Source organism: Jaculus jaculus, chromosome 5 (assembly GCF_020740685.1).
Source record: "Jaculus jaculus isolate mJacJac1 chromosome 5, mJacJac1.mat.Y.cur, whole genome shotgun sequence".
NCBI classification, from domain to species: domain Eukaryota; kingdom Metazoa; phylum Chordata; class Mammalia; order Rodentia; family Dipodidae; genus Jaculus; species Jaculus jaculus.
In genome coordinates, this window is record NC_059106.1 from 46,302,403 (window position 1) to 46,324,097 (window position 21,695).

General features: G+C 52.0%; 1 protein-coding gene across 4 annotated transcripts; it reads right to left on the minus strand.

The window, feature by feature from the left end:
* Nucleotides 1-1,120: 1,120 nt before the first annotated feature.
* Nucleotides 1,121-21,674, minus strand: Mthfr (methylenetetrahydrofolate reductase). 4 transcript variants are annotated; one of them, XM_045150771.1, is made up of 12 exons: nt 21,559-21,674; nt 18,932-19,156; nt 16,614-16,852; nt 15,750-15,860; nt 11,309-11,502; nt 10,406-10,656; nt 10,043-10,177; nt 9,709-9,889; nt 9,287-9,469; nt 8,001-8,102; nt 5,175-5,294; nt 1,121-4,909 (listed from the first exon to the last, which is right to left on the minus strand). In XM_045150771.1, exons 2-12 carry the CDS (start codon nt 19,138-19,140, stop codon nt 4,691-4,693), a joined length of 1,944 nt encoding a protein of 647 aa, XP_045006706.1. In that variant the 5' UTR covers nt 19,141-19,156; nt 21,559-21,674; the 3' UTR covers nt 1,121-4,690. The 4 variants fall into 4 exon arrangements, with proteins under 4 accessions (XP_045006706.1, XP_045006705.1, XP_045006708.1 ...); XM_045150770.1 differs by lacking the exon at nt 21,559-21,674 and adding an exon at nt 21,071-21,473; XM_045150773.1 differs by lacking the exon at nt 21,559-21,674 and adding an exon at nt 20,754-20,775.
* Between the last annotated feature and the right edge of the window lie 21 nt (nt 21,675-21,695).

A 21,695-nucleotide genomic window follows, 5' to 3' on the forward strand; every position in this document is an offset into this window, starting at 1 on the left:
GGGGAAGTCCCTGAATTCTCCAGAAGAGCGGTGTGGTGGTTTGACTCAGGTGTCCCCCATCCACTTAGGCGTTCTGGATGCTAGGTTCCCAGCTGATGGAGATTTGGGAATTAATGCCTCCAGGAGTGCATTGTTGGGGGTGGGCTTATGGGTGTTACAGCCAGTGTTTGGCACAGTGTCCTGTTGCTGTTGTCCACCTTATGTTAGCCAGAGGGTGATGTCCACCCTCTGCTCATGCCATCATTTCCCCCTGCTATCGTAGAGCTTCCCCTCAAGCCTGTAAGGCAAAATAAACCTTTTCCCCAGAAGCTGCTCTTGGTTGGGTAATTTCTACCACCAATGCGAACCTGACTGCAACAAGAGGTGAGTGGGTCCCATGCCTGGTGATTTGCATTCCTCTGGGGCGCACTAAGGCTGAGTCCTGTCCTGATAGCCTGGGGTGTGGGATCCCTCTCCAGGGTCCCGGAGGCCTGGGAACAGCCATCAGTCCCAGACCACATCCAGCAAGTGGTACCTCTTGCTACTGTGAGACTCCCCAGCCCCTTGGGAGCAGGGGAGGGGTATGATCCAGGTGTCTATAGAGAGGGAGGTCCAGAAACCCTCCTGTGAGCACCAACCTGGAACTGGCTTGTGGAATTGGGATTTGAGCCCATGGAGGAGGCATGGCTAGACTAACAGCCTTACAGCCCCCACCCTGCCCCAGCTCTTGCATGCTTGCCTGGATCTGGATGGCAGGTGTGAGGGCTTACCAGCAAATGCTCCTGAACTCCTCAGTAACAGCCCTGCTGCAAAGGCACCATGTGGATCTCAACTGGGGAGATATTCATTTTTCTTTAGTTTCTCGAGGTAAGGTCTCACTTTAGCCCAGGCTGACCTGGAATTCACTATGTTGTTTCAGGATGGCCTCGAACTCATGGTGACCCTCCTACCTCTGCCTCCCGAGTGCTGGGATTAAAGGTATGCGCCACCATGCCTGGCGACACTCATTTTTCTTAAAATGTTTTATGTGTGTACTCAGGGCCTTGTGCATACTAAGACAAGCATTTTACCACCGAGCCCCAGCCCTAAACTTCACTGTTATAGTACAATCTAGGATCAAGATAGGTACCTGGGGACATTGTTAATTTTAACATTTTTATTGAAAATAGTGAAGCTCATTACAGAAAATAATTTTTTTTTCCAGAATTTTTCTTTACCTAGAGGTAACCTTCAGTTTCTTTCCAGACCTGAAGCCCTTAGTTCTGACACCATAAAATGGTGATGATAGGCTAATGGTCTAGCAGGAAGAGGTCACCATGAAAACCAGGGGCAAGAAATGGCACACTGCACAGCAGTTTTGGGACATGTCGGGGGACCCAGCCTGAAAACTCAGCAGGCCGAGTGGCTTTCTGAAGACCACATCCCTCACCAAGTAATTTATGAATGCCCAGCACATAATGGGTTATATATAGATCTCAAGGAAAACCTTTTCTTATTTTTATTTTTGTTGGTTTCTCGAGGTAGGGTCTTGCTCTAGCCCAGGCTGACTTGGAATTCACTATGTAGTCTCAGGGTGGCCTTGAACTCATGGCAATCCCCCACCTCTGCCTCCTGAGTGCTGGGATCAAAGTTGTGCACCATACCCAGCTCTCCAAGGAAAACATTCAGTGACTTTTGCTGTTTAAATGGACACAGATCAGCACTGGTGGTTTACGTAACTCGCATGAGCTTTTTTGTGGGTAGTCTCTAGTACACTAGCAGGTGGTATAGTCATCACCTGAGGGACTGGCGCTAGCTAAGTGAGCACCACCGCAGGGCCACTATTATGGCTCACGGCCCAGCTTGGATCTCTGCAGTCAGATGGGAGGGTGGGCACAGGAAGAGGCAGAGGTGTCTCCTACCCACAGTCTCTAGAGGCCTCTGAGCCCATGTGGTAGGGAGAGGCAGGCGAGCACTCATCTGTGCACACAGCTGGGAGCTGTGCTTGGGCAGGGCCAGGGTGGGAATCGCACCTGGCCAGCAGGCCCCCGCCCATTGGATTCAGACAGCTCTGGCTATTCCCTCAGATCCACAGCTGCTGGCTATAGGGCCCATGCAGTGCAAACCAGGACGGTGACACCACAGTAGTGCTCTGAGGACAACGAGGACCCCTTCCCAGGCTGAGTAAGGAGCTGGGGCCAGGCCTTCAGGCTAAGCCCTGTCAGCGTTCACTGTATTCCCACTTCCTCTTCTTGACATTCCTTTCTCTTGCCCCACCTTTTAATTCTCTGGGCTCCAGCCCAGTGCCTGGAGGCTTGGGGAGATGTAGCATGAGGGTGCAGCCCACGCCTAACACCTCTACTCTGTCCTGTTCAGGTTGCAAAGCCTCCAAGTGGCACTGTGGGGCAGCTGCCCTCCTGAACCTGTGACCCAACTCTCTTTTCTAGGCAATGAGGAGTGGTCCTCCTACCCAGCCCTCCAGCTGGGGATGCAGCGGCCCACTTATAGTGGTTGCACAGGAGCAGGAGGCCTGCGCAACTCTGGAACGAGGGCTCTCCAGGGCCAAGGGCAGATCCCTCAAAGCTGCTGTGCATGTGCTTAGGCGTGGCGTGGGGTGGTCCTGGCCCAGGTCTGGGGCTCTGCCCTTCATCTGGACTTGAGGAGGTCCTGATGCTCTTGCCTGGCAGAGCAAGTGCCTACAGCGCTGGCGTGTCCGGGCTTGGCTCCGAAGGCTCCCGGCTTCCCAGAAGGCCAGGAACATGGCAGTGTTGGGTAGACACTCAAAGGGTGGAGTGGCTGCCATGGACCCTGGTGTGTTTGGTCTTCCCCATGCTGCAGAGGCTGGGGAAGCACCCCCCATTCATCTTACTCTGTGACTCACCCTAGAGGCTGCATCTCAAGGTGGTTTTGGACCCGTCTGAAATCTTGGGGGATGGGCCCAGGGACCACCTAACATTCTGCAGATCTGACCCCCCGTCACATCCTTCAACACGGTATGGCAGAAGGGCTGAGGCTGCCAGGAAAGCAGGCAGCCTTCTCTGTCACCTGTCCCCATAGCACGGGCAGTGGCATCTGGAACAGGCCTGCAAGAGAGGGCGCCAGCGAGTCCTGCAGTTGCAGGTGGCTCAGCTAGGTGGCCCCCACCTCTTAGCAGTCAGCCTTCCAAAACCAGTGACACTTTGAGGCTGAGCTTGGGGGATCCCTGCTTACTACCCTAGGGCTCATTTGGTAAGGTCAGGTTGATTACAGATGCACGGCCTGCACAGAGCACCTACTGGCCAGGAGCCCAGTGCCACTGTCAGTCTGAGAACCAGGCTTGCCCTGTGGCAGTGGTGGCCCATGCTGCCTTGTAGGGTCTGGGTCCCTAGTACCTGCTTCTCCTTCACAGCTATCTGGTCATGGCTTCTTAGGTTACAAGTCTGGTCTATTCTGAGCCTGAGACATGAGTGGCGTGGTGTGCTGGCTACCACGGTAGAGGGAGGGGCCTCTGGCCAGGGACGAAAGGAGCAGGTGTCACTCTGGCAAGCAGAGCACAGGCCCTGGAGGAAGCCTGAGATATACAGCCTTTCCCTCCCTCCCTTCCTTCCCTAGTTCCAGGCCTTGGAGAAGTGGCACCATTACCTGGCAACCAGGAACCCACAACAGCACCCCCCACACACACCAGGAGAGTGATGACTGAGGGGACAGCTCATGGAGCTCTAGGGGACAATAAAAGGTCCTTTACAGTCCTAGCTGCTGCTTTGTCTCTCTCAAGGGCCTGCCACAGCAGCCAGAGGGGCCTGGGGTAAAAACCCTCCTCTGTCTTCACTCTCTGGACACCCCCCTACCCCGTGGTCTTGGGTTCCCTTCCTTGAGCCAGCCAGAACTAGCAGGCCAAGAGCCAGGGCAGCCAGCAACCATCTGTACCTGCCAGTCATTGCCTGGGGCTGTGGAGCCTGAGGGCTGGCTCGGGAAGAGTGCCAGGGGACAGCTTCAGGGGTCAGGATGAGCAGAGAAGACAGCAGTTGGCAGGAGCACCTGCCCAGCAATGAGCTAGGGGGAGGACTGCATGTAGTTGTGGGCAGAGCTGTGGGCCCTGCTCAGGTGAACCTTGCCTCTCCTCTTGATGGTAAGTGGGCGGAAAGGAAGATCAAGTGGAGGGCCCCACTGAGGATAAAGGAGGGGGGCATTAACCTTTTATAAGCGCTCTCCTCTTCAGCCATGACACAGAGACCACCCTGTGGAATCACAGCCCTGGAGAAGGGGAGAAACCACTTGAGTTCTCAGGCTGAAGTGGCAAGAAAGGGTTGCGTTGTCAGGTGTTTGCACAGGCCCGTCCTGGGCCCAGGTGTGGCCAGGCTACGAGGAAGGAGGGCAGTGGTGGTCCACCCTTCACTCCGCCACATTGCTCTCTTTCTCCTCAAGACCACAAGGGCCTGTTGTGTTCTCTCTGCCTGTCCTACACTGACCCCAAATGCAAGTTCCCTGGGACCCTGGGCTGCTTCCGGAAGCTGCCCTGCTGCAAGGGCTCAGCTGCCATCATAGCCCTCTATTACACACAGGTGGTGTGCTTGCCACACCAACACAAGGTCTGGGCTTGAGCAGGAAGCCCCACACTCCTGAGTGGGCCAACTCAGGTCCAAGCAGGGCCTGTATTCCTCCCAGTCTAGCAGCCATCATCCCATGGGGAGAGATGAGAGAGGGCTCCAGGAGAGCCAGGACTGGAAGAGGATGAGGACGGTAGGATGAAGGGTCAGAGATCCTCCGTCTCCCTCTTGTTTGAGGTTTGCCGGTTCAGCAGCTCAAATGTGTCTTCCACCACCTGCCACAGGCAGCTGTCCAGCGGGAACTCATTGTCCACCAGGTTGACCAGGAAGTAGTTGTCATGGATATACTGGATGATCATGCGGGATGGGGACTCCTCGTCATACAGCTTGCCCCACTGCTCAATCCACAGGGCAAACGCCTCATCCTGCATGCACACACGCCACACATGTGTGGCACAGACATACACAGCCAGGTAAAGGGACTGCTCCCAGGTGCTAGCTCCTGCTGCTGGCCTCCAGGACATGCACCAGAACAGAGTGAGGTTACTGCCACTCCTGCCCTGCCCAGCCCAGAAATAAGTACCATGTGCTACTGAGTGGCCTGGAAGGCCACGTCTGTGGGGATTGGAGGGTGGCCTTCAGCTGTGTGCTTGGGACTACTATCTGCCCAGGGTTCTCTTGCTACCTTACCTTCCAGAACATGAAGCTGACAGGATCTACCACCGTGGGTTGGACAATCTCTCGTCCAGGGAAGATGCCCCATGTAACGGCATTGGGCTGCAGCTCAGGGGCGTTGGTGATGTTCTCACCCTGTGGGAGAGAGTCAAGGCTGGGCCAGGGCAACAGCTGCAACTATCTCCCACATCAGTTGCCCTCCACTTGAACCCAAGATCTAATAGTCCTGAGCAGCTTTTCCCTCCCTGCTCCACTCAGCCTACATATCCAGCTGATGAATTTTTTTAAATATTTATATTTATTAGAGGCAGGGAGCGGGAGGGAGGGAGAGAGACAGAGAGAATGGGCATGCCAAGACCTCTAGCCACTGCAAATGAACTCCAGACATATGTACCACCATGTGCATCTGTCTTATGTGGGACCTGGAGAATCAAACCTGGGTCCTTAGGCTTCGCCAGCATGTGCCTTAACTGCTAAGCCATCTCTCCAGCCCTGTTTTTTTCCCCCTTCCATTTTGCTTTGCTTTTTTGAGGCAGGTTCTCTAACCTAGGCTGACCTAGAACTCACTCTGAAGCTTCAGGATGACATTGAGCTTACTGCAATCCTACCTCAGCCTCCTGAGTCCTGGTACTAACAGTGTGTGCCACCATGCCCAGCTGACTAGATGTTTTACTCTACCCTACGTACTTATTTGAGAGAGAAAGAATGGGTACACCAGGACCTCCAGCTGTTAAAAATTAACTCCAGATACATGCGCCACCTTATACATCTGATTTATGTGGGTCCTTCAGCTTTGTCGGCAAGCGCCTTAACCACTAAGCCATCTCTCCAATCCTTATTTTATTTTATTTTATTTTATTTGAGAGCAACCGAGAAAGAGAGGGAGAGAATGGGCACACCAGGGCTAATGAACTCCAGATGCGTGCGGCCCCTTGTGCATCTGGCTAACGTGGGTCCTGGGGAATCAAGGCCTCGAACTGGGGTCCGTAGGCTTCACAGACAAGTGCTTAACAGCTAAGCCATCTTTCCAGGCCAACCCTTATTTATTTTTAAAATTTTAAAAAATTCATTTATTTGCAAGGAGACAGAGTGTATGTGGGTGTGTGGATGGGTGTGAATGGGCACTCCAGGGTGCTGCAAACAAACACCAGACACATGTGCCACTTTGTGCACCTAGCTTTACATGGGTACTGATGAACCGAACCCAGGTTGTTGAGCTTTATAGACAAGTACCTTAACTGCTGAGCAATCTCTCCAGCCCCTATTTTCTTTTTTGGTTTTTCGAGGTAGGATCTCACTGTAGCTCAGGCTGACCTGGAATTCACTAGGAAGCCTCAGAGTGGTCTCAAACTCACAATGATCCTTCTACCTCTGCCTCCCGAGTGCTGGAATTAATGGCATATGCCTCCATGCCTGGCTTATTTTCTTGATTAAAAAAATTCTTATTGGGCTGTAGAGATGGCTTAGCAGTTAAGCGCTTGCCTGTGAAGCCTAAGGACCCTGGTTCGAGGCCTGATTCCCCAGGACCCACATTAGCCAGATGCACAAGGGGGCGCACACGTCTGGAGTTCATTTGCAGTGGCTGGAGGCCCTGGCGCACCCATTCTCTCTCTCTCTCTCTCTGTTGCTTTCAAAAATAAAAAATTTTTTTTTAAAATTCTTATTTATCTAAGAGGGGAGGAAGAGGCAGAGATAGATGTTTGATAGATAGGTAGGAAGAAAGAAAGAAGGAAGGAAAGAAGGAAAGAATTGGCATGCTAGGGCCTTCAGCTACCTATTTTACTTTATTTTTTAATTTTTTATTTGAGACAGAAAGATAAAGACAGAGAGAAGCTGGGCATGGTGGCGCACACCTTTAATCCCAGCATTCGGGACGCAGGTAGGAGGATCGCCGTGAGTTTGAGGCTACTCTTTAGGCTACTTAGTGGAAAAAAAAAAAAAAAAAACAAGACAGAGAGAGACAGAATAGGTGCACCAGAGCATCTAGCCATGGCAAATGAGCTCTGGATGCATGCTCTACCTTGTGTACCTGGCTTTGGTGGGACCTGGAGCATCAAACCTGTGTCCTTGGGCTTTGCAGGCAAGCAGCTTAACCCCTAAGCCATCGCTCCAGCCCTATTTTTATCTTTTTTGAGTCAGTGTCTTACTCACAGCCCAGGCTAGCCTTGAACCCACCATCCTCTTGCCTCAGTTTCTTGCTAGGATAATAGGTTGTTATTCATGGCCAGTCCCCCTACGCCCTTTTCACCTAACCCACTGAAAGCCTGCTTTCTAACTGGGCCCTCTACTCGGCTCCTAGAGTCTCCTAGACCTTTGCTGGTCCCTGCCAGCCACACTACTGTCTGCTAAGATCTGTGTCTAATGATGGAGGCAAGCCACTCTCTTGCCTTTTAGGGAGTCCCTAGACCCCAAGTATGATAGCCAGGACTCCAGGCCTTTCTCAACACTCCTGCCTCCTATTTGCAGTTTCCACATAGATGGCATAGTGTCATGTCACTATATGTCCCTTGTTCCTTTCCTAGAATGCCCTTTGCCTGTGACCCAACTTTTCTTTGTCCTCAAAAAACTCAAGCCACACAAGGTCCCTTCCGAACCTTCCTGACATCTGCCGTTTCATGTCCTTCCACTGGCTCCTGCAGCGCCCTACACTGGACCTGACTGTCAGTGTGTGTGTGTTTCTCTCCCTCATTAGGCTGGAGCTGACAGCAGAGCCTGGCTGTCTTTCTGCCTTGCACAATATGCCTGGTCTGGGTGAGGCATTTGGGGACTGTTGAAAGAACAAGCAGGTGTTCTCAGGCTCTGCTAAATGTCACCCTACTCTCAGACTGGGAGCTGGCCTACCTTCACATCCACGATGTGATAGTTGACTCGGAGCTCATACTTCTTTAGTACCTGCAGAAGGGCCTCCACTGTCTCACGGGAAGTAAAGAACTCCAAGTAGGCCTGTAGGAGACAGATGTCCATCAAATAAACCTAGCTCCTTGCCAGATGCTCCTCACCCTGATCCAATCAGCTTCCACATTCAGCTGACTGAACTGCCTTCCCTCTTGGCTGCTCAGGGAGGGAAGACCATTGGTTCACGTGCAGGAAACTGAGGGCATCAGGATTAGACCAGGATGAACCATGGAGTTGGCAAACACAGAAGGGAAGGGTAGGCAGGAGAGGTTTCTCAGTCTGTTCCAGTCTGAGGTATTGGCCACCAGGAAGAGAGGCATGTCAGGAGCTGAACACAGACAGCCAGTCTGACAAAGGACGAGAGAGGGAAAGCTGGGTGTGGTGGTGCACACCTTTAACCCCAACACTCAGAGGCTGAGGTAGAAGGATTGCTATGAGTTTGAAGCCAGCCCTGGACTACAGAATGAGTTCCAGGTCATCTATGGCTACAGTAAGACCCTACCTTTAAAAAAAAGAAAAAGAAAGCTGGGAGTGATGGCACATGCCTTTAATCCCAGCAGAGGTAAGAGGATCACTGTGAGTTCGAGGCCACCCTGAAACTACATAGTGAATTCCAGGTCAGCCTGGACTAGAGTGAGACCCTTCTTGGAGTGGGGGGGGGGGGCGTGAGAAAGAGGGCCTGGCCTCCCCGGTAGCTGAATGGCAATAGCACTGATGGTGCTCAGCAGGGTCCCCATGTCTGTCCGGACAAAGCTGGGCTTCTTTCCCAGAACACTGCAAGGTGGGCATTTTCTACCCACAGGAAACCAAGTCTGTGGAAGAAGTCAGCTGGTTATGCCAAAGGAAACAGTAGAGATGGTACTTAATTAAACCCAGACCTATTCTGAGTCCAGGGCCCAGGGGCTGTGGTTCAGAATGCAGTTTAACTCCAGCAGCCGTGGGAGAAAGCTTTCACGCACTAACTTCTTTGCTCCTCCCACAGGCTGAACACTATACCTGTGCATGCTTTGCTCTCTTTTATCCCTAGACATGAAATGCACCCACTTTAGAGATGACAAAATGAAGGCTCAGAGCGACTACTTCCCAGGTTTGATTTAAAGCTACTGCTTGTTCTGCTGTCACTCAAAATGCAGGACTCAGACACCCAGAACACAAAGGCCAGTGTTCTGTCATGGGCTCTAGGGAAGCTGTGGGTGCAATCAAGATAGGAAGCTCCAAGTATCCCAGCACACCTTCTGGAAGACGTAGCCCCCACTGGGACCCCAGCCCACGACGGGGTCAGAGCTCGGCTTCCCGTTGATGTTGGGCTGGGAGTTGATGGTGAGGATGCCCTGGCGGTTCACTCGCAGCAGCTCCTCCTTCATCAGGCTGGTCTCAGCTGCTAGGGGGTCATCGTTCCAGGGCAGGCAAGTCACCTGCAGGGGAAGGTGAGCTGGGAAGACATGGGTCTGGACCTGGGTCCCTCTTGCATAGTCCCCATCAAAGAGCCAGCCGGTCTCTGCCTCCATTAGCCCCTCCAGAGTAGGACATCTCACCCTTCTCCTTTGGCTGAGATGCTACGTCCACACCAGATAGGAAGTGGCTCAGAGGGTGGCATGTCCAGCCTAAAGCTAGAGACAGGCCAAGCTTCCAGGGATGCCATGTGCACACTCACTTTGTAGCCTTGCTCGTTTGGTTCTCCAGAGAGGTAGTGCTCGAAGACTTGGAAGACACTCTCCTCGCTGGTGAGCTCCTCGCCCCACATCTTTAGCAGCTCCTCCCTGGGGGACTTGCTCTTCAGGTAGAAGAGATAATAGTCCTTCAGCTCCCCGAAGGCTGGTGATGAGGAATTGCCCCTGGAAGGGACAGCCCGAGGTCAAGGCATACTCCTGCCCACGGGCTCCTGGGGGAGGGGCGCAGTGGCCCAACTCCTGCAAGTCCCATTCCCAACTCCTCCCAGACACCTGGAGTTGCCAGCAGGGCATGGTTGCCGCCCTCACCACCCTTACCAGCGGCCATTGGGAAAGTCATCCCAGTCCTGTGTTCGGTAGATGTAGCTCTTGGGTCTGGAGGACCAGAAGATGGGACGCACATCTTCCTCCCGGCGCTTGGGGTGTGCACTGATGGCCCAGGGCAGGGAACGCCTGGTGAGGAAGGAGCCAGAAAGGACAAGAGCTTGACTGTGAGCTAGAGGAAGGGGAGCACCAGCAAGCTTGGTTTGAGGGACTTGACTGAACCTCCATGGTATGCAGAAAGCTGCCTCTGAGGTGGACAGCAGGTCCTCAGTGACCCAGCTAGTCCTCTCTCAGCAGCTAGATATGGCGGCTGCTCTGACTTCCCCTGGACACCCACCCCTGGACCATCCCCCTCACCTGGGGTCCTCAGTCCACATGCCCAGGCACTTGAGCACCTCTGTGGTGGCCACCTCGCGGTTGAGGGTGTAAAAGTGGAGGCCTGGCACTAAGCCACTGTCCAGCAGCTCTCGGCACAGGTTCACAGCCAGCTCGATACCATAGTTGCGGATGGCTGCGTCATTGTCTTTGATGGGTTCAATCACATCCTTGATCTTCTGTGGCACCTCCAGCTTGGACAGCTTCACAAGCTGCCGAAGGGAGGAGTAGCCCTGTCCAAGGCACAAGGGTCATCTTCCACCCTGATCCCACCGGATTTCCTAAGTGAAGTGTCATGCGGAGGGACCCAAGAAAGCCAGATGGTATGCTGTAGGGCCATGCTCAACTTCGTCCTGCTTTTTCCACTGGACCTCAGCGTCTACTAGCTGTATACAGCATTCTGCCCAGCGCAGTGGGCCTCAAATCCAGCCACTCCTAAACCTCACTGGCCACTAAAGTCGCCTGCCAAACAGGATGTAAAATACAGATTCCCAGGATCCAGCTGTGACAGAAGCTTAACAAATGGCTCTGATGATAGCTAAGTCTGGAAAACACTCATTTAACCAACATTTCCTTCTTCCCTCCCTCCCTCGCTTCCTTCCTAGACCTCATGCAGTCAAGGCTGGCCTCAAATTTCCAATCCTCTGCTCTCAATCTCCCAAGTGCTAGGATTACAGGTGTGCACCGTCTTGCAGGCTGAACCAAAACCTTGAATGGCATCTGTCAGCAGGCCCAAGCACGAGGCTCTTACCAGACACTGCTGAGGTTTTAGGGAGGAAGGTAACCAAAGGGGGTACACAACAACGCGGGATGGGAACCTAACAGATGGAGCAAGAACTTCCATGTGACTCGGCACCTCCCCGGAGCCCTAGCCTAGGCCCACACCTGAATTGGAAAGATCCCGGGGAGGATGGGGCAGGTGATGCCTATCTCAGTGCAGGCCTTAACGAAGCTGAAGAAGGTGTCGGCCTCGAAGAAGAGCTGGGTGATGATGAAGTCGGCACCTGCAGATACCTTCGCCTTCAGGTGCTCCAGGTCATCTTCAAAGCTTTCTGCCTCGGGGTGGCCTCTGGGGTAACCTGCCGACACAGACGACAGTAAAGAGAGACCAGCTTCCACCCACCTACTCAAGTAGGGAACACAAGACTGCCTGGGCATAGTCCTCACACCTGGCAACCACAGTGTGGACCAGAGAAGCATGGGTGGCTGGGCTCACGGTGGGCCCTGGCTCTGCAGATGAGCCTCATGGAAGATTGTTTGGAGCTGTGCTCCCAAGAGGGGACTGCGCCAAACGCCGTACAATGCCCCTACTACTTTGCCAGGCAAACTTTGTGGCACTGGAGAAAATGCTCTGTTTGGCATTGGTCAAGCAGCTTCCAGGGAACAATGCTTACTTTGGGTACTGGGGCTAAGGCGTTTTTGTGTGTGCGCTGAGGACTGAACCCAGTGCTTTGTGCATGCCAGGAAAGCAGCCAGCCATCCAACCTCAGGCCCCAATCCCATCTTTAAAAACATTTTTGAGGTAGGATCCCACTTTAGCCTAGGCTGACCTGGGACTCACAGCGATCCTCCTACCACAGACCCTCCTACTTCAGCCTTAGAGTGTGGGGATTAAAGGTATGTACCACCACACCCAGATCAACCCTCCCCTTTGAAAAACTTACTTGGTGTGTGTGTTCCTATGAATGTGGGTGTATGTGAGCCATGGCACACGTGCCAGAGGACAACTTTTGGCTTCGTCTTTGTCTTCACCTTGTTTGAGGTTACATGAGACCTTGGGCTCTGGACTCAGGTTCTCAGAACTGTGTGGCAAAAGCTTTATCTACTGAGCCATCTCCCCAGGCCCCTATTTTTATATTTTAAATTTATTTATTTGCAAGCAGTGAGAGACAGAGAAGAGAGATAGAATAGATGTGTCAGGGCCTCCAGCTACTGCAAACGAACTCTAGATGCAGGTGCCACTTTGTGCATCTGGCTTTATATGGGTATTGGGGAATTGAACCCAGATTGTTAGGCTTTGCAGGCAAGCATCTTAACCTCTGAGCCATCTCTCCAGCCCCTACTTTTTAAAAAATTATTTATTTATTCATTTTTATTTATTTGAGAGTGACAGAGAGAGAGAAAGAGGCAGATAGAGAAAGAGAGAGAGAATGGGCGTACCAGGGCCTCCAGCCACTGCAAACGAACTTCAGACATGTGCGCCCCCTTGTGCATCTGGCTAACATGTGTCCTGGGGAATTGAGCCTCGAACTGGGGTCCTCAGGCTTCACAGGCAAGTGCTTAACTGCTAAGCCATCTGTCCAGCCCCTCTACTTTTTAAAAAATGTAACATTAAAATCCCTCAGGTTCTAAGATAGTGAAAAATTAGGAACATATTACGTGAGGAAGAATCAAAGAAAGCAAAGTTTTGCTTCAAGAAACAGAGTGCTGGCACTTGGGAGGCAGAGGTAGGAGGATCGCTGTGAGTTCAAGGCCACCCTGAGACTACATAGTGAAATCCAGATCAGCCTGGGCTAGAGGGAGACCCTACCTTGAAAAACAAACAACAAAAAGAAACAGTACACATTTTGTGTATGTACATATATATATATGTAGGCATATACCATAGCCCAAGTATGCTCAGAGCACTTTAGGTGTCAGTCCTCATTTTCTACCTTATTTAAAGCAAGTTGTTCTCTGCTTGGTTTGCTAGGGTAGCTGGTCTGCAAGCTTCGGGGGAACTCTGTCTTGCCATAGGTATTCTGGGACTACAGTAGGCAGCCATAGCTTCCAGCTTTTATATAGGGGTCTTGGGATCCGAACTCAGCTACTCATGCTCACACAGCAAGTGAGCCCCAGAATAACTACTTTCAAATGTCCAATGGTCTACCTTGATGACAAAGGATTCACTTGGGACATTCCTTATTTATCATGACCAGTGTTGCTTCTGGGGGCAGAAGTAGCATCAATTTCAACCCCACAGAAGTAGTTCCAGCAGCCTAAACCACGTGCTGGGCATGGAGAAGGCAGGCTGTTCATAGCGCCTGGGAGCTGGGATAGAGGCCCTTTGGTGGCTTTGCAAATACTATGGAGTCCTTCCTCAATGACAGAATTCACTTGCAGCCTTAATGAACCCTCACAGACAGCACCGCCTTCCTCTGCCTGTGCTCCACCAGGACCAGAGCTAGGCAGCAGACCTGAGACGTTGGGAGGCCCACCTGCTCTGCTGTGATAAGGCCATTCAATTCTTTAGCAACCCAGAGTCAAGAATGAATAGAAAAACTATTGTTCTCTGGGCGTGGTGGTGCACACCTTAAATCCCAGCACCCAGGAAGCAAATGTAGGAGGATGACTGAGTTCGAGGCCACCCTGAGACTATATAGTGAATTTCAGGTCAGCCAGGGCTAGAACAAATCCCTACCTTAAAAAAAAAAAAAACAAAAAACAGAAACCCAAACTACTGTTTTAAAGTAGTAGGGATGGAGGGGACTAGGCACCAGAATTTCACACTGTGAATTAATGAAGTTATTTTTCCAGTAGGCAGTCCTGAAATTGCACAGCTATAAAGCATAAGTTGTGCCCAAACAAATCATTGCTGGCTTACATTTGGGTTTTGCTCGATTTACTATATCCCTCCCCCCACCCTCACCCATGACCAGCATGCTGCTTTTATTATTATTATTTTTTTAAACAGGATCTCACTCTAACCCAGGCTGGCCTTGAACTCACAACAATCCTCTGTAACTCTGCCTCTGGGATTAAAGGTATGTGGGCCACCGTGCCTGGCCAGCATGCTGCTTTTTAACCCAATGACTTACTACCCACTTTGCAAGGAGCAAAATATAGAACCACTGGCCAACTGTAAGCTCACAGCTCTGCTAGTTTCTGTTTACCATCATCCAATGATATCCAGATAAAACTGGTGCACATGGGCTGGAGAGACGGCTTTAGTGGTTAAGGCCCTTGCCTGCAAAACCAAAGGACTCTGGTTTGATTCCCCAGTACCCACATAAGCTAAATGCACAAAATGGCACGTGTCTGGAGTTCATTTTCAGTGGTTAGAGGCCCTGGAGCACCTATTCTCCCTCTCTGCCCCTCTCTCATGTAACTAAATAAAAATTAAAAACATATATTAAACAACAACTGGTACATGTGTGCACAGTTCCCAAGTAATTGCATCAGGCCAGTGGGACAGTGACAATGCCTATCCTCTCCCACCTTATCAGTGCTTCCAGTCTCAGCCAGCTACTCAACCCTGTTGAGCGAGGGGCAGACATAGATGTGGGGAGCTGGGGGAAAGCCCAGTTACCATGACAAATGATATTAATTGTAGTTATTATTTGGATTTTTTTGAGGTAGGACATCACTTTAGCTCAGGCTGGCCATGAACTCAGGGTGAGCCTTCTACCTCTGCTGGAATTAAAGGCATGTACCACCATGCCCAGCAACTTTTTAAAATTGAGATTCTTATTTATTTGAGAGAGAATATGAATGTGTGTGCCAAGGCCTCCAGTCACTGCAAACAAACTCCAGATGCATGCGCCTCCTTGTGCATCTGGCTTACGTGGGTCCTAGGGAATCAAGCCTGGGTCATTTGGCTTTGCAGGCAAGCGCCTCAACAGCTAAGCCATCTCTCCAGCCCCAAATTACTCTTTTTTATTTTATGGCTTCAGATATCACACTGCAATGTGACCGTGCCTGTTTATTCATCTAACACTGATGTGCTGGGGATGGACTCCAGGACCTTGCACATGTGAAGCAAGCTCCGTACCAGAGCCAGAGCCTCAGATCTTGAACTGTGCTGCTCCTGCCTGTGACCTCTTCTGCAATACTGAGATTAGAGAGTAACCAGTGTGTCTTCCTCCTGGGAATCTGCTACTGACATTGACCGTGGTCAGTGTGGGCTGCTGGCTGGAACGGACAGCACACGTACTCAGCAACAGACATGAGTACAGGACAGTGTGCCCGTCAGATTCACTGGAGGAAGTGAGAAGCAAATGTGCAGGAGCCACCAAGGTGGTGAGGAAGGGCCTCAGTCCCAAGTCCTCCCAGTGCTTGGTGCAGTATGAAGGCATTTTCTGCCCTGAATCTTGGATTCCTGGTCCCCTGGCGTCCTCTTCATAATTCCCCCTTTTCTTGGTGCAAAGAAGGGGGGGGTGCAAGGCAGAGCAGGGCTTTAGTGAGAGCAGCAAGTGACAAGATGAGCACAAGGACAGAGTCATCGTGACCTCTGCATCACTCTCATCTGCACAGACGCTGGCCCTCGGGTGACTCGGATCACCAAGTTCTGAACCGAACCCCAGCAGACTTCCTGGCCTCTCATCCTTCCCCCGCCACCTGCACTCACCTGCCACGCAGATGTCAAAGTAGTCGCCGAACTCGCTGCGGATGTGCTTCACCAGGTCGACAGCGTAGCTGAAGCCTCCTTCGTCTGCTTCCCACCGGTCACCTATGGGGTCTGCAGAGTTGCTGGAGGTCATGGTCACTGATCTCCCTGGCCTCCAGAGAGCCTTTCTGTTGCTCCCCTTTCACTGCCCCTACGCTTGGGGCTGTGGGCTCCTCAAAGCCATTGTGTCTAGCCTAGCATATGGGAGGGGCAGCGGTCAGTTTTCAATGTGCACTGAGAGCTGACTGCAGACATCCCGCTGCTGTGGTTTTCCACAGAGCCTGGAGAACTAGGGTCTCTGGTCTGGCCCTGCTGCCCTGCGTGTGCCCAGGAGCCCATCCCCGACCTCTCTACCGTGCTCTGGGAGCTTCTGCATCTAGAGAGTGTTTTCTACTCATCTTAGAAGAGAAGTGAGGAGCAGAGGTCACAAGATTCTTCCCAGCCATCAGGCTCCCTCCTCCTACTCTTAGTGGCCTAAGGACAGCGGGCACAGAGGTGCCACTGGATGAATGCCAGAGCTGCATGCCATGACCAGACCTGGCACTGTCAGCAGTCAATGGCATTGTGCAGTTGGGGCAAAGGGTTATCAGGCATCAGCTACATCCCAACCCAATTGCATCCAGGTCAAGAGGTGGAAGAAACATCCCTGCCTGTGCTGTGCCCATGGTGGACTCACTACCCACAATACCCACTGCGCCTCACCCAAGGAGGGGACTCTAAGCATGCTCAGTGTGGGGCCTAGGGAAAGTACAGGACTATTCCAGGGACAGGAAAGGCACTCGGGAAAGCAAGAACCCAGAGAGAGGAGGGGTGCTGACATCACACCTCCCCTCAGCGCCATGATGTTCTTCAGGCCCAGTTGCTTGGCTCTGTGCAGGTGGCCCGTGATCTCCTCCGGCCTCTGCCGGCAACAGGTCATGTGCAGAATGGTTTCCAGGCCACAGTAGTTCAGGGCTGTGCTGGCAATCATCATGGAAGAGGTCTCCTTGTCTGAGCCAGGGTCTCCTGCTGGGTGCCAAGTGACATCTATGAAGAGGGGGCCACCTGCTGCCATCCGGTCAAATCTGTAGGAATATTTCTTCCTGAAAAGGGGCTCCTGGAGTGCCAGCATCCTCCCCACCTTCCTCCAGGGTCTGAGAGGATGAATGGGTTCATCTCCCAGGTGTTGCTACGTATTAGTAATGTGACCTTGAGCACTTAATCTAATCTCTCCAAGCTTCCGTAGCCTCATTTACAAGCTATGACATAACTATCAACTTCAGAACCACAGTGGGAACATTATGTCAGAAAGTGTACAGCGTGAGCTGCTACACTATGATTCCTGGGGATTATAGATCACCACATAACAATGATGCCACCAACTGATGGTAGCCCCACTCCATGCTTCTCAAAGTATCCACATAATGATCTTGGATGAGTTTACATGTCTGGATGGTTGAGAGGGAGAGGACAGTCAGTGACAGGCAGAGCCTCATTCTAAGAATGGCAAAGGACTGACTATATAGCGAATTTCAGGTCAGCCTGGGCTACAGCGAGATCCTACCTTGAAAAATTAAAAAATAATGACAAAGGAGGATCAGCAGACAAAAGTTCCTTTTGTTTTGCCTCCACATCCCCCACACATCAGCCAACAGCCCTATAGAGCAAGGACAGGTTCCTAAATGAGAATCAAAAGCCTGTGTGGGCACAAGCTTTTATTTATTTATTTATTTTTGTTATTGTTGTTTGTTTTTTTGAGGTAGGGTCTCACTGTAGTCCAAGCTGACCTGGAATTCACTATGTAGTCTCAGGGTGGCCTCAAATTCATGGTGATCCTCCTACCTCTGCCTCCCGAGTGTTGGGATTAAAGGCGTGCACCACCACACCTGGCCAAGCTTTTATGTTAAAAGCTGTGATGGTGTATTTATGATCCCTGTACCTTTAAACTACAAGATCTTGGCAGCAACACAGGAGAAGTATAGACAGCTTTAGCTCAGGCTGAACTGGAATTCATTATGTAGTCTCAGGGTGGCCTCAAACTCACAGCAATCCTCCTACCTCTGTTTCCTGAGTGCTGGGATTAGAGGCCCATGCCAACCACCATGCCTGTCTTCAACTTTTTTTTTTGAGAAGCAAGATTTCATGTATCCTAGTCTGGCCTTGAACTCACTATGTAGTCAAGGATGACCTTGAACTTCTGATCCTCCAACCTCCACCTCCCAGGTGTTGGGATTGCATCCCTGATCCTCCACACCTGGTTTATGCAATGCTGGGACCTGGGCTTCCTGCATGCTAGGCAAACACTCTCAATGAACCACATCCCCAGCATGTGTTAGGTGTGGTGTGCTGTGTGTGTGGTGTATGCATATGTATGTGTAAAGGACAGAGACCATCAGGGGCCTTCCTCTATCACATCTGTGCATTTCCTTGAGATGGACTCTCTGAATGTAGAGTCGCAGTTTTCACGAGCCCCAGCAATTCTCTCTCTGCTCCCCACAGGACTTGGATTACAGTGTATGGCCAAGCCCAGCTGTTAATGTGAGTGCTGGGAAATTGACCTTAGCTGACTGCAGGCCCTCGTGCTTGTAGCAAACACTCTTTACTCACTGAGACATCTCCCTCCCCCACCCCTTTTTTTTTTAAAAGATAGGGTCTTGCTACCTGACTGACCTGGAACTCAAAGTAATTTTTCTGCCTCTGCTTCCTGAGTACCGGGATTACAGGCACACATTGCTACACTGCCTTAAAATAGCATATACTTTTAAAGGGAACTGAAAGTGCTAAGATAACATAAATCAGGTGCATTGTGAGATTTGGAAAGGCATAATCTAAATGCCCAAGTTAATATATTCCTGAAATTGTTGTTTCTGATTTTCTAAACTTCTACTGATCCAGTCCCAAGTTCTGGCAAAGAATGAAGTCCGAGAAGCAATGTTTTTTAACCCACTGAAGAGTGAGTTGCCATATCGGACACTACTGTGGAGGACTCACAGATATTTAAGTTAGTTGCAGACAAATGCCGAGTGCCCTTACTTGCTGCTCCTTTCTGCCCACCCCGCCCTCCACTGTGCCTTTTCCTGCCGGGTTAAAGTGCAGCAGTGACCTAGGGCTGATAGCTCATGCCCCCTTCTTCCCAGCCCCCACCCCTTAACCTCGCTGCTCACCTTGAGATGAGGTTGACAGCTCCCTCAGTGGTTCGAGGAGGGAAGAATTCTAGGGAGAACCACTTGTCACCAGATTCCATCCTGCGCCTCATCTTCTCCCGGAGTTTCTCATGCCGCTCTGGGTCCAGGACGGGGGTGGAACATCTAGAACTGTCTTTGGAGCTCTCACTGCCACTGCTGCTGCCACTTCCCCTGGCCTCATTCACCATGGCTGCTGAACCACTGCTGCATGGGTTGGAGGCAGGAGGCATTAGAGGGCTGGTAGCTGAGCCCCAGGCACACCCGACACCTGAGTTGTGGGCCCAAGCTCAAGTAGCAGGACGCTGCAGTTTTACTTGGTGCAGGAAGGCAGCCAGCGAGGCTAAAGCTGACACAGCTCCTGCCCAGAGGCTCCCAGCGACAGATAACCCCGGACTGCCTGCTCCGCTTCGTTGAAAGCTCTGCCCCCTGCTGCTGACTGGCTCCTTGCACAATGGCCCCCACACGCACTGAAACATGCTCCGTCAGCCCACGAGTCCTCAGTGACAGCTACCTGATAGAGGATGGCACAGAGAGCCTCCCAATGCCTGCCTCCGAGGCCCACATTCCCAAAGAGGAGTGAAGGGAGCCAGCTGGGAGAACCTTGGCTTTTCGATGGTCCATCGCTGTTAGCTTAGACCCACAGTGAGTGGGAACAGAGGAACCTTCCCTCAAGGGTGTGCCCAAGTGGGCGGAGCTGTGACAAAGAGCCCTAAGCTAGAGCTGGGGCCATGCAACGGGGCGGGAACAAAGCTTCCCTGCTGGAGGAGGGCTAAGGCGATAGATAGTCTGGGAAGCCGGATGGAGGGAGGGGGGGTGTGGGAGGGGACAAGGCCATCAGTCATTCCGAGTCACTGGATATCCCCACCAAAGAAGGAACAGCTCCCTCTGGCTCACCCGGCCTGGAACATCTGTTACAGGGTGTACATTTGGTGGAAGGGGCCAGGGTTGGATTGGGCCGATTTCCTGAGTTCACACTACCCCCCCTCAAAAAAGATTATTGTTTTTATTAGAACTTGATATAGGTTGGGTTGCAAAAGCAGGCAGACGCAAGTTCACTAAGGGCATGAGTTCTGTCAAACTCAGAACAAAGGCTATCCCATTTGTGCCTGCCCTGCAGCCAGTTCTCCTCACACACACCAATGAAATCCAAGCAGCCACGGCAGAGCCATCACATTAAATCCTGGTAAAGGCAACCACAGGTCAGCCAACAGGCATAGCGCCATTTGGCAGTTTGGTCTGGAAGTAAATATTTTAAAACGAAACAAAACGCAGCTCTTGCACAGCCAGCCCTGAACAAACACACAGTAGTGGAAGTCTGTGTATGGTGACGTGGAGTAACAAAAGGAGTGATCAGGTCAGCTTCATTTCTTCGGGAAAACTTCCACCCTTAAGCCTGTGCGTGGGTCCACCCTTAAGCCTGTGCGTGGAATTCTACGCTTGAGAATCTGATGAAATCCACTGCTGCCCACCCCTAAGACACACACTTAACGGCACTGAATACACCAGGGTGCACCCCAAATCAAGGCGTTGATTCCAGATTAAGAACCATTGCGCCAGCGTCCTCTCTTCCCAGCCATGCTTGTCTTGTTCTGGCCTAAAACTCCAGGTTCTCACGGAGACTGGGAAAGGGGGCTCCATTATTACTAATGAACTGGAACAAAACCTGGAGAAGGCTGAAACCTGTTCCTCCAAGACTTACAGCATTTCTAGTATGTGGCATATGTCAACCAACACTCCCCATTTAACCATTTTAAGCTGGGCTCCCACAACACTCAAAACTGAAATTGAATTAACAGGTTACCTTTTGTTCCATCCAGTTCCCTAAGGCCAAGACCAAGAATCCTGCCCCATGATCCTCAGTGCCTGCAATTGCTCACTGAGCCCTTACGGCCATATGTTGCCACTCCATTCTCAAAATACTCCTTTTCCGGAGCTGCAGAGTTGACTCGGTGGTTCAAGGTGCTTGCTTGCAAAGCCTAATGCTCAGGGTTTAATTCCCCCGTACCCACTTAAAGCTAGATGCACAAGTAGTGGCAGGAGCTCCTGGTGCGCTCTTTCTGCTTACGAATAATAAAACTTGGGAGGGGGATGCCCTTCTCCTAACTACTGTTCACTTACTCGGACCGTGTCAAGCACGAGGACACTTGGGACATCCCACTTCCGGAAGGATGCAGGATGCAGAGAACACCTGGGCGCCAAAGCCCGTGGTCCACGGCTCATTTCCAGGTACTACCGGGGAGTCAGGTTTTTAAGACTAGGGCCGGAAGCTGCCTAGGCGCTGGGTGACCTGAGATGGGAATCGGGTCACCTGGTTACTGGGTCACAGGTCAGGGCGGGGATGCAGGTCCTGGTTGGTTCCGGGGCCAGGATCACTGCCCACAACTCAAGAACCCGTCATGTCCAGGAACCCTCCGCCCAGGGAAGGAGTCAAAATGGGCTCTTCTCTTAGAGGTTGAGGGTAGCAGCCCTTAGGGGTTCCATTAGACTAGCCGTGGGGGAGCGAAAAAGAGGGCTGGCCTCCGGCCTTGCCCGCCCCAGAGGAGGACCCAGCCCCCCCGGTGGGTGTTCCTCCTTCCTCGGCGACCCCAGGCCACGCAGCCACTCACCCTCCTGGTCACAAGGGACACTGAACATTCGCCCGCCCTCCTGCGGCAGCGGCGTGCGCACACAGCGGGCGCGAGCGGAGGAGGCGGGGCGCAGGAGTCGGTTGCCTAGGGAGACCGGGCCGAGGGGCGGAGACCGC